This window comes from Pteropus alecto, unplaced genomic scaffold (assembly GCF_000325575.1).
Source record: "Pteropus alecto unplaced genomic scaffold, ASM32557v1 scaffold134, whole genome shotgun sequence".
Taxonomy (NCBI): Eukaryota; Metazoa; Chordata; class Mammalia; order Chiroptera; family Pteropodidae; genus Pteropus; species Pteropus alecto.
The window spans coordinates 10,386,591-10,406,316 of record NW_006436283.1 but is presented as its reverse complement, the minus strand read 5'-3'; the positions used below and the strand labels follow the sequence as shown (position 1 = coordinate 10,406,316).

General features: G+C 33.2%; 1 protein-coding gene across 6 annotated transcripts in view; it reads left to right on the top strand.

Moving 5' to 3' along the window:
* The window catches only part of CEP112 (centrosomal protein 112), a 328,322-nt gene that overhangs the window by 84,696 nt on the left and 223,900 nt on the right, over nucleotides 1-19,726 (top strand). For all 6 annotated transcript variants that reach the window (XM_015589808.2, XM_015589807.2, XM_006912420.3 and 3 more), the window contains one exon: nucleotides 259-338. In XM_015589808.2, the coding sequence (XP_015445294.1) occupies nucleotides 259-338 (80 nt within the window). The remainder of the gene's footprint in view (nucleotides 1-258; nucleotides 339-19,726) is intronic.

Sequence of the window (19,726 nt, the reverse complement as noted above, 5' to 3'; positions counted from 1 at the left end):
TTTCACATATCAGTTTATTTTATAGGGAATCCACTTGCAGGTAGATTTAAACAGTTATTTAACTTTGACCAGAAAATTGGTATTCACAATATATTATTGAAATAATTATATAGTAAATGATTATGGTTAACCAAGTCTCTATCTTGAAATATATACATCAAATTTTATGTTAAAAATGTTTAAGATTGCTGTCTCATTGTTTGTATTTCTCTTTTGAGTAAACTCTTCTAGTAAATATTACATATCTTGTCATGGCAGGTGCATGACTTGCAGAGTGAACTTGACAAAGAAAAAGAAGAAGCTCAAAAGAAAATCAGTAAATGTGAGGAAGCTTTGAAGTGAGTAAAGTTGTAATATATTTAATTTTAATAATACTCTTATTCTTAATTGTGAGCCAAATTAAGTAGCTAGAACCTAAACATCATATTTTTATAATAGCCTTGCTATGGTTTAGTTTGAGTCAGTTTTTCATCATGAATCTTTATTTTCAGAATTTTGTTACTAGCCAGTAAATTTTTTTTTAGAGGAAAAATTAGTTCAGCTGTTTTTAAGTGATAGTAATATAAGAAGTAAAATGTAGTAATTTCAGAAGCTTTCTTCTTAACTGTAACCATGAACAAAAAAAGAGATAAGATTTAGGTCTTAGAACATTTATAAATTCTTCTGTAGATTTTTTAGGAAATGTGGGTGGCAAAATGTTCCAGTTATATTTGAAAACGGACTACTATATAGGCATTGTTTAGGAAAGGTTTTGACTCATGATATAATACTTAAATATACACATTTAAAGCATTAGATTTTATTTGTCTTTTCCATTCATTTTACTAAATTGATTAGACCCTACTTATCACTAGGCTTTACCACACAGTTTTCAGGTGGAAAACATTGATTTAGTCAATAAATACTGAGTTCCCACCAGAGGACCTTATAGTCCAGTTGCAAAGATATTTAAGAACTTTGGCGATTATACTACAGAGTGATAAGAACTTTATTAAGAGAAAGATCAGCAGGGTCCCTGACCCCAGAAAGTGGTTTAAGAAGATAGCTTACTTCTTGAGCTCAGTGTATCTAGCTAACTCCCTGTTTATAAGCTAATTCCATTTTTCTTTCTTCCCCAAACCTACAAACAGAAGTAACTTATAGAAAGGAAGGGAAAGAATACCCAGGATCAAGCAAACTTAGTATCTTATCCTGCCTGAGAAGATTGCATAATCATTCCTTCTCCCTCACTTCTTGTTAGTAAAATGTATTGGCTGAGTTGCTGAATAGAACATCTTAAAATAATTTGTGTACTTTATTCAACTTACGCAACTTTTATTTCTCTTTTGTTCTACTTTGTCTCTCTTCTTTTGTAATTTCTTTGGTTTGTTGATTTGTGCTTTATATCCCTAAAGGAAGAGATAATCCCTTTAAATAACAGTGAAATAACAAATATTTGCTCTGTACCTACAATGTCTATGTGTTGTAGTATCATGCTAAAACATATAGAAGGCTTAGAAGATCTGGCTCAAGACATAATGCTTTTCTTAAAGATTTTATGGTCCAGATTAGGCATTTGAAGTAGTTCAAGTGCTAGTATTAAGCTGCTGACAATAAGTGCAATTGGAATTCAGAAAGATTTTTTTCAGTGGGATATTGGGAGTTTATGTGTAAAACAGTGTGGTATCTTTTAATGTTCACTGATAAGTTATGAAAGAACCCTGAAACCTCCATAGTTTTCTGTATCCAACTTAATCATTTCCTGAGCCAGGTAACACTCTTTAAGGCTTTAAAAGTCTTTACCAAAATACCAAATTTTACTTGGAGTTAAAAAAGCCATTTCAGACTTTAATAAAATTCCGCTGTAGATCTATTTCTTCCATTCTCTATGTAGGTGATGTCTTCATTTTGACTAAATGTCTGTATGATCCTAATAATATAGCACCTGGTAGAGCAGGAGTAATCTGATCTGAAAGCAGAGTTAGTTATTGCGTGGTCCAAACTTCAAAGTCAACAGCAGAAGCTGGCTATTTTTCTCAAAGGAAAACATTTTAGGGGTAGGGGCGAGGGCCGCTATTGCATTCGAATCTAAGAATGGAGTTATACCTAGTTGGTCTAGAGATAATCTCATTTTCTAAAAGACAACTATATGATACAGAAATTTTCCTTGATTATTTGAAATTTTTTCTTTAATATATATACACAAAGGTAAAATATATCACTTTTAGAATGTGATGGTATTCATTCACTTATTCATCCTTTCATCCCACTTTAACTTTTTCCATTGTCAAATTGTAAACATTATAAATATTTCTACCCTGTCACTAATATATATAAGCTTTCCGTTTTCCACTTAGTATTAAAAATAGGCAGTGGAAATTTCACTAGAGCATATAATATTGGTCTTTAGATGATATAGTGATAAATAATTTAAATCTGGGTCATAACCTCTCAGGCCAGAGGCCTCTCAGCATTTCTGAAATAAACTAGTCATGCATTTTTGTTAAAAAGAGGCATCTCAAGAAAACTGGATATTCCATTACTCTTCTTTTTAATCATTGTCTTGAATTTTCTCATGATTACTTTATAATACTGACATATGTTTAGCTGACTTTACAAATTTATGTACTATATAAATTTATGTACTATATAAATTATATATTATTAGGATCATAAATTTATGTACTACAAATTTATGTGCTATATAAATTTGTAAAGTATTTTACAAATTTATGTACTATATAAATTTGTAAAGTATAGATATATGATATCTTATTATATAAACATTTAGAAATATCTAAGTTTGCTCTTGCTTAGAATTTGCTGTAGATATACTATAAGGAAAAGTAAAACAGTGGCTAATTGTACCCTTACAATTTAAAAATAATTTTTTGAAAAACTAAGTAATAGAGTCCTGTGGTTTAAAATATGACAGATGAAAAAAGAGCATATGGGAAAAGCCTGCCCCCCACACAAGTCCTCTAGTGACACATTTTCCCTCTTTGGGAGGAGCAGGGCTACTAGTTCCTTGTGTATCCTTTCATGTGCAGGCGTAAATATTCTTTCCGCATCATCTTTTCCCTATATCCTACGTATATCCCAATCTTTCTTTTTTGTATGTGTTTGCTTATCACTATATCTTGGAGATTGTTTCATATAAGGACGTAAAGAGTTTCCTTATTTTATGTATTTGATGTAATTTATTTAACCAATTCTCTATTGATGAACATGCGATGAAAATTCTTCCATTTGTCTCTAGTACGTATATGATTTGATTTTCACATTTAAATTCGTGATCCATTTGGAATGCGTCCAGTGTGAAATGTGAGGTATGGATCTCGGTTACCTCAACATTGTTTGTTTAGCCACATCTTTATCCTTTCGCCTGTTGTTGGACACTTACGTTGTTTCCGTATCTTGATGATTGTGAATAATGTTGCAATGAACATGGGAGTACAGAGATCTCGTCAAGATCTTGATTTCATTTTCTTTGAATATAATCTCAGAAGTGGGATTGCTCGATCATATTGTAGTTCTGTTTTTCATTCTTGAGGAACCTCCATACCTTAACAGTGTTCACAGATATGGCAGTGGTAACACCGTAGTCATCATGTTGTACGTGACATCTTTAGTACTTACTTATCTTATAACTGGAAGTTTGTACCTTTTGACCACTTCCTCTAATTCTCCCTTGTACCCTACCCCCTGCCCTGGAACCCACAAATCTGATCTCTTTTTCAATGAGATTGGTTTTTAAATTTAGATTCCACATTAAGTGAGACCGTATAGTATTTGTCGTAATTTATTTCACCTAGCATAGCACCCTCAAGGTCCATCCATGTTGTCACAAATGGCAGGTTTCCTCATTTTTCATGGCTGAATAATATTCCATCATATATATACTTGTAGGGTATGTGTATATATACACACACCACAATTTCTTTATCCATTCATCCATTAGTATGAATGGATCACACCACAATTTCTTTATCCATTCATCCATTAGTAGACCTTTAGTTTACTTCCATGTCTTTGCTGTTGTAAATAATGCTGCTATGAACGTGGGGGTGCAGCTATCTTTTTGAGTTAGTGTTTTTATTTCCTGAGTATATTCCCAGAAGTAGAATTGCTAGATCATCGTATCATATTATGTTTTGTTAATTTTTTGAAGATCCTCCACACTGTTTTCTATAGTTCAAACACTATTTCTTTAAATAAGCTGTCTACTCCCTTCTCCTTGTCTTTTCTTTCTGAAATGGCAATATTTGTAAATTGGTTCTTTTGATGGTATTTTATAGCTCTAATAGGCTTCACTCACTTTCATTCTTTTTTTTGTCCTCTGACAGGCTAATTTCAAAGTTCCTGTCTTATAGTTTACAGGTTCTTTCTTTTGCATAGTCCATTTTTATATCGATGCTCTCTATTGCATTTTTCATTTCATTTATTGTATTTTTCAACTCCAGAATTTCTGTTTGGTTCTTTTGTATGATCTCTATTTTTTTTTAAATTAAATTTATGCAGGCGACATTGGTTAATAAAATTATATAGGTTTCAAACATATAATTCTATAATACATCATCTATGTATTGCATTGTGTGTTCACCACCCAAAGTCAGATCTCCTCTGGCACCATATATTTGACCCCTTTTACCCTTTTCTACCTCTCTCCACCACGCCCCCTCCTCTGGTAACCACCTTACTGCTGTCTGTGTCTATGAGTTTTTGTTTGTTAGTTTGTCTTGTTTGCTTGTTGCTTTCAGTTTGTATCCCTCAAATGAGTCAAATCATATGGTTCTAGACTTATTCCATCTTACTTGTTTAACTTAGCATGATATTCTCAAGATCCATCCATGTCGTCACAAATGGTAGTATTTCATCTTTTCTTATGGCCGAGTAGTATTCCATTGTATATATGTATCTTCTTTATCCAATCATCTATCGAAGGACACCTTGGAAAACAGTATGGAGGATCCTCAAAAAATTAAAATAGTATATGACCCAGGAATTTCTCTTCTGGGCATCTCTCCCTGAAAAATTTGGAAACATTTGTTTATAAAGTGATATGTACCTCTGTGTTTATTGCAGCATTATTCACAGTGGCCAAGATATGTTCTGTTTCTTTGTTAAACTTCTCACTTTGTTTGCATATTATTTTCCTTATTTCATTGAGTTGTCCTGTGTTTTCTTGTGTCTCACTGAGTCTCTTTAAAACAGCTATTTTGTACTCTTAGTCAGGAAATCACAGATCTCCATGTATTTGAGGCCAGTTCCTATGCTGTTGTAATCCTTTAATGTTGTCATGTTTCCTTGATTTTTCATGTTCCTTGAAGTTTTCTGTTGCTCTCCTCGCTTTTGAAGCAGGCATTGCCTACTAGAGGTTTTTCATAACTGCCTTTCGGATAGAAATCCCTTCCTTCCGTCCTGCTCGTCATTCTGAGGCTTTCTCAGATTTTCCAGGGTGCACCAGCCCCATGTGTCTTCCTCCCTCCTGTGGCAGAATTCTTCACCTCGGATGCCTTTTTTTGATCTCGTAACGTATCAGGCCAAGTGCTGACAGACTCTTTTGTTTTAACAAAAGTGGCGCTAAAGCTCAAGTTTGAGGTCTCTTTCTGGCCCTCAGATTTGGGCCATCTTTCTGCATGTTCTCACTAGCCATCTGCTAAAGCTCACTCTCACTGCCGCCATTGGGAGCACACACAGGGAGCTGATTACAGGGTGGAGGAGTGTGTGGGTAAGGCGCACAGTGCTGGGGGTGGCTGGGGGTCAGTTGGGGGGATCTGTCGGTGAGGCATTCCCAGCAGCTCTTGGGAAGGCTTTTTGATGGAGTCCATGATACAGTTAGTAGGATTTGTGTCCCTTTAATGCTCTTTTGAGGGTCCTATCAGCCATTCTCGTAGCCTCTTCCTGCATGACCCTAGTCATACAGCTCAAGATTCAGTACTCAGGATGGGGCAAGAGAGAAGTGAGCTTTCTTTGTTCAATATTTAGGTTTGTGAAATTTATTGTTATATATCATTGTAGTTTATTCATTTTCATTTATCGAATAGTGTTTCAAAGTGAACATAGAACTGCAATATAACTGCAATGTATTTATTCATTCTACTGTCAGTATCCATTTGGGCAGTTTCTAGGTCTGGCTTATTATTAATAGTTTTGTTATGAACATTCTTATTATGTTTCTTTTGGTAAACACATGTACACCTTTTTTTAGATATATACCTCCATCCAGTTTTTATGTTGTGCAAATTGAGACACACATGTGGGGAGGATAGGCCTTTAGACTATTAAATGGCATTCTCAGAGATCCATTTAAAGTGACTGGGGATTTAAGTTGGTTAGGGACCACAGGGAAGAAACATTGGAGGCCTTTCCTCTCTTTCACATTACCCTGCTATAGTTTTGAACCTCTAGTTCTGAGAACAGTCATTATATCAACTTGATTTGTTTATGGGGACCTAAGACGTAAGTGATCTGATTCATGGACCTGCTCGTTGTTGATTGGGTGATTATAAAATAATTGAGCAAGTATTACAAATAAGGAAAAAGTGTGAAAATTTCTTAAGGGCTTATTCTTACCATATTTTGATTTTTAAAAAATATTGCTCCCACTAATTTTTGTTATTTGTAACTTTTTAATGTATAATGATATTTTCATATATCATTACCTTTCCAAGTACAATTTCACTTACATATAGAATTATTAGAAAAAATTCTTTATGTTTTCTAAGTAATTCAGAATGTTCTTGAATTGTGTTATTTGACCTGTTTTGAAAACAACTTTCGACATTAGTGACATTCAGCAAGTGTTCACCATCTGGTTTATTGAAAATCATTCTGTAAAATTATTTATTTATACAAAAATTAGCAGCACTTTGTCTTTTGCCAGACTTTATAGTTCTGTTTAAAATGAGGGAATTTATTAAATAGTTTAGAGTGTTATTTTCCCAACAAACTGACATATAGCTTAAAAAAAAAAAGTTTTTTCTTCCTCATAATACATAGTATTTATAATCTCCCATTACAGTGGAAAACAGCTTATTTACCCCTAAAGTTATATTTTTAAAGATGTTATATTTTTAAACATGAGTGGAAAAGCTTTCCTATAAGGTTCTTTTAAATCTCATTTATCTTTCGTTGCTTTTTTGCTGTTAAAAATCAACAGTTATAGTGTTAGTAGGAGCAGGGATTAATCTTCAAATAGGAATGCCTTAGAGTAAAGATAATAAAACTGCAAAGTTATGATGACAATGTTTTTGTACTTTTATTTGCTAGAAACTAATCTTAAAAGAAGACTTAAATGGAATACTAAATAATCTTGTGATTATTCAGAGGAGTGGACTATATTTTGATTAGGCTTGTTTTTAATGGAACATTGCTTACTGCAAAAAAAATTGGATGCAGTTGCATTAAAAGTAGATAACCTTCCAGTTTACCCAGGAGCTTGAATTTTGAATTTTGGTAGAAAGGGAGAAGTTGGTTAAATCAGTCTTCTGTAGGAATTTAAAGTGTAGCTGAATAATAGAATTCTAAACTAGTTTTATATACTGCCAAAGTGAGGAACTGTGGCCTGGTCATTTTGTTTGTAAAGTTGGTAAAAATATCTGAAGGAATTAATAGTTATTTACTTTAAAATGGAAAAAAAAATTGTGAATTAAAGAGCTATCTAGAAAGAAGCTAAAAGGAAGCCTGCAGACTTGAATAGTTAATGTAAAGATTTCTGTTTCTCATAAGTAAATGAAAACATCTTTACAGGGTCAACTTTATAAGAAATTTTATTCTGTTTAAAAGACAGATTTGTACTTTTAAGAAATTTTCTTGGAAGATTAATTATAAAAACTGTTCCACTACACTATAGAAATAGCCTGTAATTTATAATACTTATTAAAGAATATGTGGTATTGGTTTTAACTGAGGATATAATCAATTTGAATACTAATTGAGTTTGTAAATTTTCAGTATGTTTTTCCTATTACTATTATCACTAAAATTAAGAACAGATACGATTTATACTATATTATTCCATCAAAAGATGTCAGATATTCATATCTGCTTATAATGTTCCCTCTAACAACCAAGACATTATGTAGAATTAGGGAGCAGGAAGAAATTATTTGACATGTATGAAATCATTTTAGATTTTAGATTTTATGTAACTAGAATTAGATTAATTATATCAAAGGAGGATTAAATGTAACCAGAAATTGATGTCATATTATAGTTGTTATTTTAAAAGCTTGTAATTTGTCACTGCCATTTAAGTTCTAGGCTAATCCAAAAGAGGAATGCTTTTTTTCTTACCATTATAATAGAGAATTTATGTTAAAATGAACTTATCTAGGGTCCCTAGATACTGACATTGTCCAGTGAGCAAACTTCTCAAAGTATCTATTCTTTGGCTTTATTTTCATCACAAAACTAGTACATATTTGCTATAGAAAATTGTAAAAATCACAGAAGAATAACAAATAAAATCAAAATATTTTTGATCACATTTAAATAGAACTATTTACTGTTATTCTATTGTAGTTACTCTGAATGCATATTAAATCTTGAGCTGTCATAGAGTGATAACATCTCCTCCCACATTCCTGTTTTCCCCCACACTCTCTTCTTTATCTGCAAAATTTTCTTAGCTATTCTTAGCCATTGATCTTTTATTTCAGTTTTAGAATAAGATCTTACTATAATTCTGTTGGGATTTTTTATATTTGCATTGTTTTTATAGATTAATTTAAGTAGAATTAAAACATTTCCTGTATTAGTTTCTCTTTCATAAATAGTATAGTTTTCCATTACTTTGTCTATTTTAATGTCTTTTAATAAATGTTTACAATTTTCTCATATATATTTTACATATTTTTGTTAGATTTATTCTTAAGTACCTTATAATTTATGCTACCATTTTGTATTTTATCTTTTTTAAATGACATTTTCCAACTAATGGATCCAGCTGAACAGAAGTACATTTTTTTTTATGCTAAACTCCTACATCCAACAACTTTGCTGAATTTATTTTCAGAGTTTATAAATTATCTTGGATCTGCTATGTGGATAATGACATTTAAATAATCAGTAAATAATTTATTTTTTTCCTTCTCGATTTTTATGTCTTTTCTATCATCACCCTCACCTTTTTGGTAAAATGTTGAATATCATAGTGAGTGTGTGCATCCTTGTACAGAAGGAATACTTTAACCATAATGTGTAAATTTTGGTCAAAGTTTTTTGATAGGCATCTATAGCCCTGGGCTGATAGCCAGAGCCAGGCGATGTGTAAGAGTTATCAGCTAGTTTCTGGATTTCTTTTAGAGTAAATTACTGTGTATGTACATTCATTGTGTCTGTGGAAGGAGGGGTCTCTTGTGTCTCCATCTTGGTCTATTCTCTTGAATTTGGAGTTCTTTTTCTTCTTCTGGAAACTCTTTTCTATGCTTCCGTGGTACCAGAAGCATCTGACAGTTTCTTACCTAACAGATTGGGTGGCCCTTTTCAGTCTCCTTTGAACCGAGTCCTTTTTTTCTTTCAATTCTATATTTCAGAATTGATAGAAAAAGGTTCAGTCTTTGACCATTTTTTCTTCTGTATTTACATTTGTTAAGTGATCTCATTGAGCTCCCTAGCTTCAGGTACCATATATTTATTTAGGAAATCTCACCTCTTTATCTCTGTTCCAGATCTGTTACACTACAGAATCATTTATTCAACATCATTATTAAATTGTTTTCATTTTTTAGCATCCTCTTTCTATATCCATTCTTGTATCTCTTATCATTCCTTCATATTTTTAATTTTCTTTTATCTGTATTGTTTTGTCCTATGAATATATGTTGAAGATGGTTTATACCATCACTGATTTGATTTTCTGCACCTGCATGTCTGCTCTTTACCCCTCCATTATGAATTTTTATTCTCTAAATTTTCCTTTTTTTATCCCTTCTTAATCGTAATCATTCCCCATTTTTAATCTTATTGAATTTTTATCTTAGATAATTCTTAAGATTTTACCTTTTATTTCATAGAGAACTATATTCTGTCGTTCAGATACGTCACAATTTTCTTGATATTTTCTTCTGGATATCTTATTAAATCATTTTAACAGAAGGTTTTTCTTTTGTGTATCTGGAATGTTTCTTTTCCTTGGTTTCACAATAGATTTTAGACTTTAGACTTGGTATTTTTCTACTTTGTTACTCAGTCTTGAACAAGGTAAAATTTTGTCCAGTTTTGATGTTTTATTTGTTTAACAAACATATTGAATTTCCATGGTGTGTATGCACTTTTCTAGGGACCATCAACATTAGTGTACGACATGTTTTGGGTATGGATTGTCTTGTCTCTGCTCCATGTTGACTTGTATAATGTTTATATTCTCTTGAAGATCTACAGCTGGATAGAAATATTCTATGTCAACTGCCAGTGAATTCCAAGTTTTTAGGAAAATATCACCTATAGATACTCTGCTTTACTGATGAGATACTTTTTCGTAGCCTACATGATGAGTCTCTTTTTCTGAGTGAATGTGAATCCTGCTGTTCTCAATATATTTTGAACTCAGGTTTCTTCATGTTTTTATATCCATCTGCATTACTTCATCTGTGGCAACGCAGCTCCCTGTATCCAGGACACCGCCATTTGAGCTTTACTCTTAATCCAGATGTTCTCTGGGACTTCCAGGCTCTGAATGGATGTATATAAAACATGAACAGATTTTACTCTGATGTTTCCTGTTACGTGGAAGAATCTCAGCTATCAAAATTTTTTATTATTTTAGACACAGAATCTTTGACCTGAGGGAGGGAGGGGGTGTCTTTCGACCTCATTTTTCTCAGATTCTGTTTCCTGAGACCAGATTACATTTGCTCTCAGGTGAACCTGTATAGATAATTATTTTTTTAAATCAATCCACGTTTGTTTGCTTTGTATTTTTGGAGATTCCTCCCAGTTTTTTTCATTGTGCTGTGTTTATCTCAGTTCTTATCGATATTGGGATTCCCCGCCTCCCCTCATTTATTTGCCTTTCTTTTTCTAGGTATTTTAGTGAGCATTTGAGAGAGACTCTTTAGGAGATGCTAGCCAGATGTCACTTTGTATATGAAAACTAGTACTATTCTTGACTAATTTTTTGATAGAATTCTTTTTGAAATGTAATATATACACTCCTGACCTTTTTATCATTGCCTAATGAAAAGAATTTATGGTAAGTCTGAATCATCATTTTGGAATCAATTATTGTTGATTTGCTATAAATTCAGTTATAGATTAGTGATTAAAATCTAGATATATAGTGACCTTTCCATGACCTTGAAACTTGTTTAAAAGTAATGTTCTTGATCTCAGCTTGCTTTATGGTCTTTTGCCTCTTTTTCAAGAGGATAGCGAGCCTTGTGGAACCACTTGACCTCCTGAGCAGTGTAGCACTGTTAGGTTTCTGCAAAATTAATAAGTGAATCAAAGGCTGACTTAGATCTCCCAAATGTTTTTTTTTAACTCTAGAAAATCATCATATTCTCTGTTACCATGAGTGTTCTTTGATTTTGTTCACACTGCTGATAGATGCTTTATTAATTTAATAGACAACAGCCAACTCCTTCTGAGTTTCTGTCCCTGATTTTTTTTTAAAAAAATTTCTGACGGTTTGTTCATGACTGTCCATTAATGTCTTTGTATTGTTTTTTATTTTATTTTTAAAAGTAATGTCCTCGTTTTAAACCTGTACTCTTATATTCTGTTAGCTTATCAGGTGTGTCCCTCATGCCAATCCTTTCACTAATTCTTTACCTCCAATTATTTAATGTTTCTCCATTGTGCAGTCTAATTCAAGACCTCTTCTTATCTCTCAACTGTATTGGTCCTTTTAACATAGACAAGAGTAGGTGTCCATCTTAAAAACCCCTTTCTCAGCTTCAGCCCGGCCTCCCCACCTTCATCTGTGATCTTTTCTCCTTCTTTGCTACTCAGATTTCTTTAAAGAGTTATTTTGCTCACTGTCTCCATTTCCTTATTTACAGTTTGGCTTTTCCCCAATCCAGTTTGGCTTTTCCCCTCAAATTACCAAAACTTCTTCCAGCGTTCCAGCGACCTCCAACCTGTGTTTTGTTCAGTCTCCCTTCCTTAACAACATTCTCTTCTTCAGTTTTCGGAACACGCGTTCTCCTGATTTTCTTCCTTCCGCTCAGTCGTCTTTGCATGTTCGTTTTGTTCCCTACTCACTCTGGAGTCTCTCCTTAGACAATCCAGTCCCACAGTTTTAGAAACCGTTTTTCAATGCCATTCTTATAGCAATGATTTACAAATATATCTTAGTCTCAGACCATTAACTTCCTTAATTTTAGAATTTCAGGGTGTCACATTAGCCACTCCTGTCCCTTCATCTCTTCTCCTACATCCTGTTCTTATCTTTGCTACTTCTGTGCTTTCTTTCTTGCCCATTTTGATGTTCTCTTTTAAGTTCATGCTTTCCACTAGCTGTTACAAATTTCTGGGCTGCACGTTGAGTCATTCTGCACATGTGTTCAATTTAGCCTGCAGAATATTTTGAAATATTTGACTTATTTGTCAACATTATAAAATAAGGAGGTTTCACATGAAATTTGGATTGTTGGTTTCTCTTGAAACATGCACTATCTGGCAACACCCAACCATCTTCTCTCGTGACAAGTAGCTGGAGCTAATTGGATAGTGCGTGGATTAAGTCATAAAGGAAGTCACAACAGTTTTCAAAGAATCATTGTCATCGAGACCACATTTTGTGTTCTTGGTGCAATTAAATTAGTAATAAATAACAAGCAGTCAGTTTTCTTTTTTAAACCCTCATGTTTGGAAACTTAAAATTGTACTTTTAAATCACTTAAAGTTAAAAAGATGATTATAATAAAAAATTCCAAATATTTAAACCTGAAAGATAATAAAAGCATTACTCGTCCAATGTTATGAAGTATCTCTAATCTGATATCTAGACTGAAGTGAGCTAAGCCTTTGCCTCAAGAAGCCAGATAAAGACAGCAAAATAAATAAAGAAAATATAAGAAGTAAAGCTAAGAGCAGAATTCAGTGAACTTGGAAACACCACGGTGATCATCTTCAAAACCAGCTTTGAAAAGAAGTTAATAAATTATACAGGTCTCTATTAGACTGGCCAAGAAGAGAAGAGACTAAAAGGAAAAAATTAATGTTAAGAGAAAAAACAAAAAGGAAACGTAACTACATGCAGAGCATGTTGTTTTGGGCTCACTCTTCTTATTTCTGTTACCTGGTCCCTGTCAGCCTTTTAAGTTTGACCCAGCTCCACAGTTTCAGTTGCTGTCTTTTTTTTTTTTTTTTTTAATGGAGGTGAAATTTACATAACATACAATTAACCACTTTAAAGTGAACAGCTCAGTGACAGTTGGTACATTCACGGTGTTGTGCACCCACCACCTACCACCATCTAGTTCCGAAACGCTTTCATCACTCTCAGGTGAAAGTCTGTATTCATTACACAGGTTGGGTGCCATTCCCTACCTGCTCCCCAGTCCTCTGCTTTCTGTCCCTCTGGATCTAACTATTCTGAATGTTTCACATAAATGGATTCATACAGTCTGTGACCTTTCGTGTCTGACTTCTTTCACTTAGCATAATGTTTTCCAGATTCATCCACATTGTAGCTGGTATCATTACTTCATTTCTTTTTATGGCTGAATAATATTTCATTGTGTGTATATATCATAATTTTTTTTTATCTATTCAATGGTTGATGGTCATTTGGGTTCCTACCTTTAGGCATTTGTGACTAGTGCTGCTATAAACATTTATATACAAGTATTTGAGTACCTGTGTTCAGGTCTTTGGGTTTATACCTAGGAGTAGGGTTGCTGGGGAAGCTATTTGTTCTTGTACTTGGCTTCTATTATTTGTCTTCAAAATGGGACTTGGGGAGGTGTCACGCATATTTCTCTTTTACACTAGTGGTGGCTGCTGCTGTAGCCCACAAAAGGAGAATAGCCATTGAGGATCATGTAAAGGGCTTCTAGACATTTCATAAGAATATGCTTTTCTGGTGGACTAGTCTGTTCCAGAATTCAAACCATTGATTAACATATTGTTTGATAACCATAGAATTATAACTCAGGGAGTTGGGTGTTCTTGTCAAATTGAGGTAAGCGGTTAAATTGGGTAAGTTGTCCTTCCCTCCTTTGAGGGTATTTTGCTTGTATCTCTTTTGCTAGTCTTCATAAATACAACGTTTCTTTGCTGATTAGTGCTGAAAGTACTCTGACAGATTTTTACTGTCTATATTCATCCATGTATAATCATTATCATAAAAAATAGTAAATTAAGAACATCACCACCTTAGGTCAACGAGTTGCAATAGAAATATTAGGTCGTTACACTTGCTGGCCATTGGACAGTGTATGTGTGTTGTCTCTTTTTGCTATAGCAGCTCATTTATATAGTCATTTTAATATTTTATTGTAATTTTGCAAATCAGAAAAATAGTGCCAGTGCTAGTGATAAGAAATCAGATCTTACAAACAAAACATAATTGAGAGAAAGTAGAAATCATCAGCCATGTTGAAAGCAATGCTTCTTTAATCTCAGTATCACATTGAACTTAAACCTGTGTGTTAAAGTATAAGGAAAAAGCAAAATTAAATAACACATTTGAAATACTAGAAAAACGTCCTCAATGATGGTAACGTCTCACGGTTATGTCAGCTATTGGCTATCAGATACTTTGGTTTCTTCATAAAACTCAAAAAATAAGTTTCATCAGTAATAAATTTGTATATTTTAACTCTCAATCTGGTATTAATTTGAATAGTAGATCTCTTTCTGATGGTGTCCCCAAGGTATATTCTGAACACAATCGCTTATATACCTGATATGTTATCCTTCTGTATAGTAAAAGTCACCTGAGACATTGGAAGAGAATTAACATTAGGTGTAGAGATGGTGAGTGCGGAGTGTATGTGGAGAAACCTAAGAACATGAGCCCAGTGGGAACAAAAGTACAGGAGACTGGTGGTCCAGTAGGGTCCCGCATCCCCTCAAAGGTGGGGACAGAGGGATGTACCTTCTCTCAGAGGGAACAGGGACTAGTCAAAGGATTGGTAGCAGTGTGGTATATGATTAAGGTGACACTGGAGCATGACTTACTTTGCCGAATATTCCTATGCAATAAACTAGATTTTCAAGGAAGGACAGAAAATGAGCTGGTGGAGAAAAGAGAATTTCTCTGCCAGAAGAAATAAAATGTTTCAAGGATGTGAATCTGGTAATATGTTAATGTCCAAGCATGTGGTTAGGAGTAAAGCAAACAGACCTGTTTTTCTGGAAGAAAGATTCTGTCAGAGTATTATAAACAATAGATAAGCAAATGTCAAACATTTCTATCCCTAGGAAAACATGCTTTTATTTTCTTACTGAATTTTCTTTGTTACTCACTAAATCACAGTCCCTGAAATTCGATGTTATGAAATTTGACAAGGGAATTTAAATATTGGTGACTGCGTTAAAATTCAGATCCTTAAGTTTTTTTTATTATTGATATAAAGTTTATTCATTTTAGGTGTGGAATATAGAAATGTCAAGGAACTTTGAAGAAACTTTCAGTAATTTGAACCATATATCTCTATTCTTAGTGAAAAATGAAAACACCCCAAAGGTTTTATGTGGAGTAAACTAGGTCTGGAAATGGTCTATACTGAAAGACCTAATGGCCTTTTGATGTCTGATTCTTTGATTTCGCTTTTATTTTTTAAAGAGGTGCTATGCACTTATAATTAGAAACATTTCAAGTTCTTTACTTGGGAAGTTAATTGTTCCTTAGCTTGCTCTGTTATGACTAATCATGTACTTTTGAATGGTAGTAGTGCTTGAAATTATTACTAAGAAGATTCACCTTGTTTAGTAGAGAAAGTTCCAATTTATCATGAAAGCTTTATCAAACCCCCAATGTGTAGTCATTCATTTTGCAGGTTGTGGCTATGACGTGATCATATATTTATTACATATTTAAGATGTTTCGTTTGAATAATTTTCTAAGTAATTAATAATTTTAAAATTTTCTGAGTAAATTTAATAAATTTCTAAGTAATAATTTTCTAAGTAATATAATAGTTTGCATTTCTTGCAACTGGTACCATTAAGTTTGAAGTTGGAAACTATGGATAAATTACTAGGAGGCACTGCCAAAATTGATGATTTTGTTTAAAAAGTTTTAAAAAGTTTTGTTAAAAAATATTCAGTTTTGCATTGATACAAACATTTGTGTGATTTTGGGAAAAATTATCCCTATACTTTTGAAAGTGCCTAAAAACTGAATATAATTTTCTGAAAAATAGTTTTCTTAAATATCAGCGGTGCTGGTGGAGACCCATCTGTTCTCTTTCCAGCAGTCTGCTCCAGCATCTGAAACCGTTTTAGACGGGGAGCAGTCAAAGTTTCCAGTTTATTGTGAGCATTCCTTAGCCCCAGCGAGCATGCTGACATAACCTTCCCTCTAAGAAGCGCGATAGAAAGCTTGAAGAGAGGACAGAAGTACGTGGTGACCTTGTTTCAAGTTGAAAAGGAAATTCTGTTCCATTAAGTATTTCTTTGTAGATATGTCTTCATAGAACTCTGCATTTCTTCTCACGAGACCACACTGCTTTAAATGACTGACAGTATAATATGATGGTCAAGGGATCTCTTATTGACGGAGACATTTGTGACACTATTCACACAATAGATTTAATTTGTAGCATGAGATTTTTAAGTTTATTGGATGCTTTGAGGAATTCAATTAGGAAAACCTGTTTTTTTAAGCAGTTTATATATTTAGCTTCTCAAATTTTACTGCCATCAGAATTTGCTTTACCCATGAAGTGTAAAATAAGTATAATCCTGATGGAGAGTTGATAAACTAATAAAACATAATGGTATTTTATTTAATGTTTTATAGTTAAGGAAATGATTTGAATATATAGTCTCTTGATTTTTCATCAAAAGAATCGTATGTGGTTGTTTGTTATTATCTGCATTTTAAAGGGGGAAACTGAGGTTCAAGGATATTAAGCAGTTTAACCGGAGCGGCATAGCTAATATGAAGCTGAGCTGGGAATTAAACCCAGGCCTTTGATTCCTAATTTAGTGCTCTTTTCCTGATAGAATGCTGACTTTTACCTTTTGTGTCACTCAGTAGATTTTCTTTTGTGTTTTTTTAATGACTTGATTCAAACGATTCATAGATGGCAGTGTATATTAGATATGTGATCGCTTATTCTTTTTCAATTTCCAAATGGAAGAATATTCCCTGTCACAGCTTCTGATTATTGCCCACCATCTTCTCTACATGGGACCAGCACCCCCTTCTCTGCCATGCTCATTGGATCTAGAGTGGGCACCTTTTCCAAAGGCAGCACATTAATTTTACTCAGAGGTACAAAGAGCCTAAGGTCACACTGCTAGTAAGTGGAGATGCTGGGATTTGAAATTGTGTGTATCTGACTCTAAAACCCCAGTTCTTAACCATCATGCTGTACTGCACTGCCCTGCTCTCCTACTTGCTCTTGGGAAGTTGGAACTGGAAAACCTAGAGACTGAATCAATGCAGAAGCTGAAAATGTGGAAAGCTATTGTGATGAAGAGTGGCCAGGCAGCCACCATGGGCCATATGCAGACTGAAGTTTTGAGTAGTTATGTTGATGCCAAGAGGAAAGCGGAGCAGATGCACAGAGAGAAGCAGAGGAGCTCTGTCTATTCCAGTTCCCTCTCAGAAACACTTCACCGAGACCTCTCATCTTCATAGTAAATAGCCATTGTATATAGGTAGTGTGAGTTGGAAGGTATTTAAAAAATTTATTTGAATAGTTTAGTTTATTTAAAAAATAGAATAAACGTGGCCTATATAATGTTATTACAAAGTATTTATTTAAAAAGACATTTATCTTAGAACAAATAAAGGTGAATTTAAATGTCTCTGCCAAAATTATCATAAATTCTTATTAACAAAGTCTGAATTAATATGGGGATGGCATACTTCTATATTTTGGTTGATAGTGTTATTCAAATCTGTTTATCCTTGTCCGTCTGCTTGCCCTGTCAATTATTGATAGAGAGGGATAATGAGATCTCTTATTGTGATTGTACATGTGTTTGTTTGTCCTTGCAGTTCTATAAGTTTTTTCTTCTTGGGTTTAGAATATTTGTGTCCTGTTGATAAAATGAGTACATAATTATTAAGTAATGACCATTATTGTTGGCAATATTCTTTGCTCTGAAATCTACTTGGACTGAATAGTAATATAGTCACTCCAACTTCGTTTTGATTAGTGTTGTGTAGTATATCTTTTTAAATACTTTTAACTTATTGGCCTCTTTAATTTTAAAGAGTGTTTCTTATTTGTAGTATATAGCTAGATCTTGCTTTTTCAGTCAGTTTGACAATCACTGCCTTTTACTTGGGATATTTAGACAATTTCATTTAATGTTACTAATGTTATGGATAGTTTTAAATATAGCATCTTACTATTTATTTCTGTTTGTCCTATCTGTCCATTGTTTCCCTTATTATTATTTTTTTGCCTCCTTTTGGATTGAATATTTTTTATGAGTTCTTTTATCTCCTTTATCGGCCTGTTAGCTATAACTAATGGCTTTGTTATTTTAGTGGCTGCTTTAGAGTTTAGAGGATACACTTTAAAATTGTTACAGTTTATCCTTAAGTGATTTTATACTAGTTCATGTATAACAATTTTACAATTGTTTATTGCTATTTGTCATTGTTTGACCTTTATGCTATTCTTGTCACACATTTTACTTTTACATGTTATAAACTCCACACTATGTTATTATTATTTTTATTCGGTGAATTATTTTTTTATAGAGACTTAAATAATATTAAAAATGCCTTATATTTTACCAAGTTACCATTTCAATGGAATCTCCATCCCATTTTTTGTGTATATCCATATTTCTATCTCATGTCATTATCTTTCAGCCTGAAGGATTTTTTTTTTAGAACAGGTTTCCTGCTGGTGAATTCTTCCATATATCAGCAGACATGTGTATATCTGAAAAGTCTTTATTTTACTTTTTGTTTTGAAAGATATTTTCACTGGGTACGGAATTCTAAGTTGGGTTTTTTTCTTTCAGTAATTTAAAGATGTTTCTTCAGTTTTCTTGCTTGAGTTGTTTCTACAAGAAGTCTGATGTTACTGTTTTTCCCTCTGTAACGTGTCTTTTTTTCTAGCTGCTTTCAAGATTTTGTTTTTCTTTATCACTTGCAAATTGATTATGGCGTGCTATGGTGTAGTTTTCTTTATTTTTCTTGTGCTTGGAGTTTCTTTAAGTTCTTGGATCTGTAGAGTTATAATTTTAATTAAATTTGAAATGCTTTTGGCCATTATTTCTTTAAATAATGAAATGTCCCCATCTTTTACCCTTTTTCTTTAGGGACTCTAAGTACACATGTATTAGGTTGCTGAAAGTTGTCGGTAATGATTTGTTTTCTTTTTTATTCTGTTTTTCTTTCTGTGCTTTGTTATGGTTAGTTTCCATTGCTCTGTCTTCCAGTTCATTAATCTTTTCTTTAGCAATGTATAATCTGCCTTTAATCCCATCTATTATATTTTTATCTCACACATTGTAGTTTTTCTACAAAAATTCTCTCAAGAGTTTCAGTTTGAGAAGGTAATTCTCAGCCTCATGAAAAGCTCTTTTCTCTGTTCTCTATATTTTAGTTATATTGGCCCCTGTTCTCTTCCTTGAGTTAACCACAATCTTTCCC